Below are 2,500 nucleotides of genomic sequence, written 5' to 3'. Positions count from 1 at the left end.
CCTTTATCTGACCTTTACTGTACAACATACTGACTGAATGTCCTTTATCTGACAGAAGAACTGTAATATAATGCATAGTTAAATACTTGTATAAACTGTAATAACTCAATGTAGTTATTATTTAGTCACAAAGCTGTTGTTAATACTTTTCATTGGTTGAATATCAAACCCACAGCAGACACTTAAACACTTTGACTTTGTTTAGTAAAAAGTTGTAGCTCAGTCAACACTAACATGTCCATCTTTATCTGACTCTCCTCTTTATCTGACTCTCCTCACAGTGGAGAACGGAGAGCATTGTGACTTCACTATCCTCAGAAACATGCTTATCCGGTAAGTACACACACACACGCACACACGCACACACGCACACTCACACTCACACTCACACTCACACTCACACACCACGCACGCACGCACACACTCACACTCACACTCACACACCACGCACGCACGCGCGCGCGCACACACACACACACTCACACTCACACCGCACGCACACGCGCGCACACACACACACACACACACACACACACACACACACACACACACACACACTCACACTCACACTCCACGCAATCACTCACTCACACACACACACACACACACACACACACACACAAAATCACTCACACACGCACACGCACACACATCCACAGTAGTGTATGTAACGTTGTCATCTGCAGTGGGCTCAGTGCTTCTGGAACCATGTTGTCACCGTGTTAGTTCAGGACACACATGCATTATAATCAGGGCAGGAATTTCACGGCGGCCACGACGGTCATTGCCCCCTCTCATTGGCCGTGTGCCCCTCCAAAAAGGCCACGCCCTCACGGCCACAGCGGCTGATTTCACAGTTTTTCCTCTGCGCGATTTTCCTGTCAATACGTTTTTTTTAAGACACCAGTGGCTTTGGTTGAGCTGCACACACCACATGACCAGTGGTACGGAGGTCTGCACACACCACATGACCTGTGGTACGGAGGTTTGATTTCGAGCCTCGTATGAACCGTCGGAATCCCACAACATAATCAATTGTAATACAACACAAAAGCATCACCGGGCCAAACAGGAGATAAATCTAACCCAGCCTGTTTGATGTCTAGCCTATATTCCAGTTTAAAATGCTGCGGATCAAGCAACAAGCAATTTGACACACTTTGTGAGAGGGTGAGGGAGAGAGGGTGAGAGAGAGAGGGAGAAAGAGAGAGAGAGAGAGAGAGAGAGAGAGAGAGAGAGAGAGAGAGAGGATTCCGTAGTAGCCTACGGACTGATATGCCCTGATGTTTTTTTCAACAGAAAAATCAACTAAAGTCATTATTAGTGCAAAACACTCGCCCCAAAACACAGTCGCCCCGGGGCAAATCCGGCGGTATTACAGGCAAATCCGGCGGTATATAGAATGGGGGGCGAGTGGGTTTTGGGGCGAGTCTTCCAGTTACCTTATGGAATACTGTCATTTGTTTTCCGAGGCGAACTTGTCCGCCCAGCCCAATAGGAAATACTTCGTTTTGTTGTCACTTTTGTGTCGATTTATTTATTTATTTATTAAAGGGCAAGACCACTTTGGTAGAGGTTTGGGTTGTGTAGTTTCCTTGCCATGATGTAACTCCAAAGGTGGACAAGAAATGAAAAATAATTGCTCCATTAATTAGAAATTGATAATTAAAAATATGCTCCCCATTGACTTACATTGTACACTGAAACAGCTCTCAAAGTCACTCTTTTAGCCCATAAACGAACACAAACAAAGCTGATTCAGACAATATAGAGCATCACCAAACCCAGTACTGTTTATTTTTTTAATAAAAAAGTCAACTTCCTGATGATTTTACTATTTGAAGATCCGGATCCGCCGATCCAGTCCGGGTTTTCTTTGTAATAAGAAATAGCTAAATCAGCAGTAAGTTAACATTTTTATAAAAAAAAAAAAACAGTACTGGGTTTGGTGATGTTCTATATTGTCTGAATCGACTTTGTTTACATTCATTTACGTGCTAAAAGAGCGACTTTGAGAGCTGTTTTACCATACAATGTAAGTCAATGAGGAGCATATTTTGAATGATCAATTTCTAATCAATGCAGCAATTATTTTTGATTTCTTGCCCACCTTGGCGAGGTAACTACACAACCCAAACCTCTACCAAAGTGGTCTTGCCCTTTAAGTAGCCGTGTAATAAGGGGGATCATTTAACCCATTGAGACCTGAAGCCGATTCTACATGTCTCCTAAATCTCAACAGTATTCTGAAAAACTTATGTTTCTATATCAGTGGTTCTCAATCTTTTTCATGTCAAGGACCCCCAAAATTATATGTATTTGGCCGCGGACCCCCATCAAAATATGTTGTTCCAGGGACCCCGCAGAAGCAACGATTTGAGTTAAAAATGTTCGCTTAAAAAATATATATATTCAAAGATTTGCACACATTTTCACGATTTTTCAAAAATAGCAGATCTACAAGCTCATAGCGCGGCACTCGGTGCCGCGCTATGAGCTT

General features: G+C 43.0%; 1 protein-coding gene across 1 annotated transcript in view; it reads left to right on the top strand.

Annotated features, from left to right (window-relative positions):
- LOC308095021 (septin-7) overlaps positions 1–2,500 on the top strand; it is an 83,232-nt gene that overhangs the window by 69,595 nt on the left and 11,137 nt on the right. Inside the window, exon 8 of the mRNA XM_080441935.1 lies at positions 282–333. Within this exon, the coding sequence (XP_080298061.1) occupies positions 282–333 (52 nt within the window). The remainder of the gene's footprint in view (positions 1–281; positions 334–2,500) is intronic.

The sequence above is a fragment of the Gymnoscopelus braueri genome (genome assembly GCF_963280865.1).
Source record: "Gymnoscopelus braueri genome assembly, chromosome: 11".
Lineage (NCBI taxonomy): Eukaryota > Metazoa > Chordata > Actinopteri > Myctophiformes > Myctophidae > Gymnoscopelus > Gymnoscopelus braueri.
Note: the sequence above shows the minus strand (reverse complement) of the source record. Positions and strands in the feature narration are given on the sequence as shown.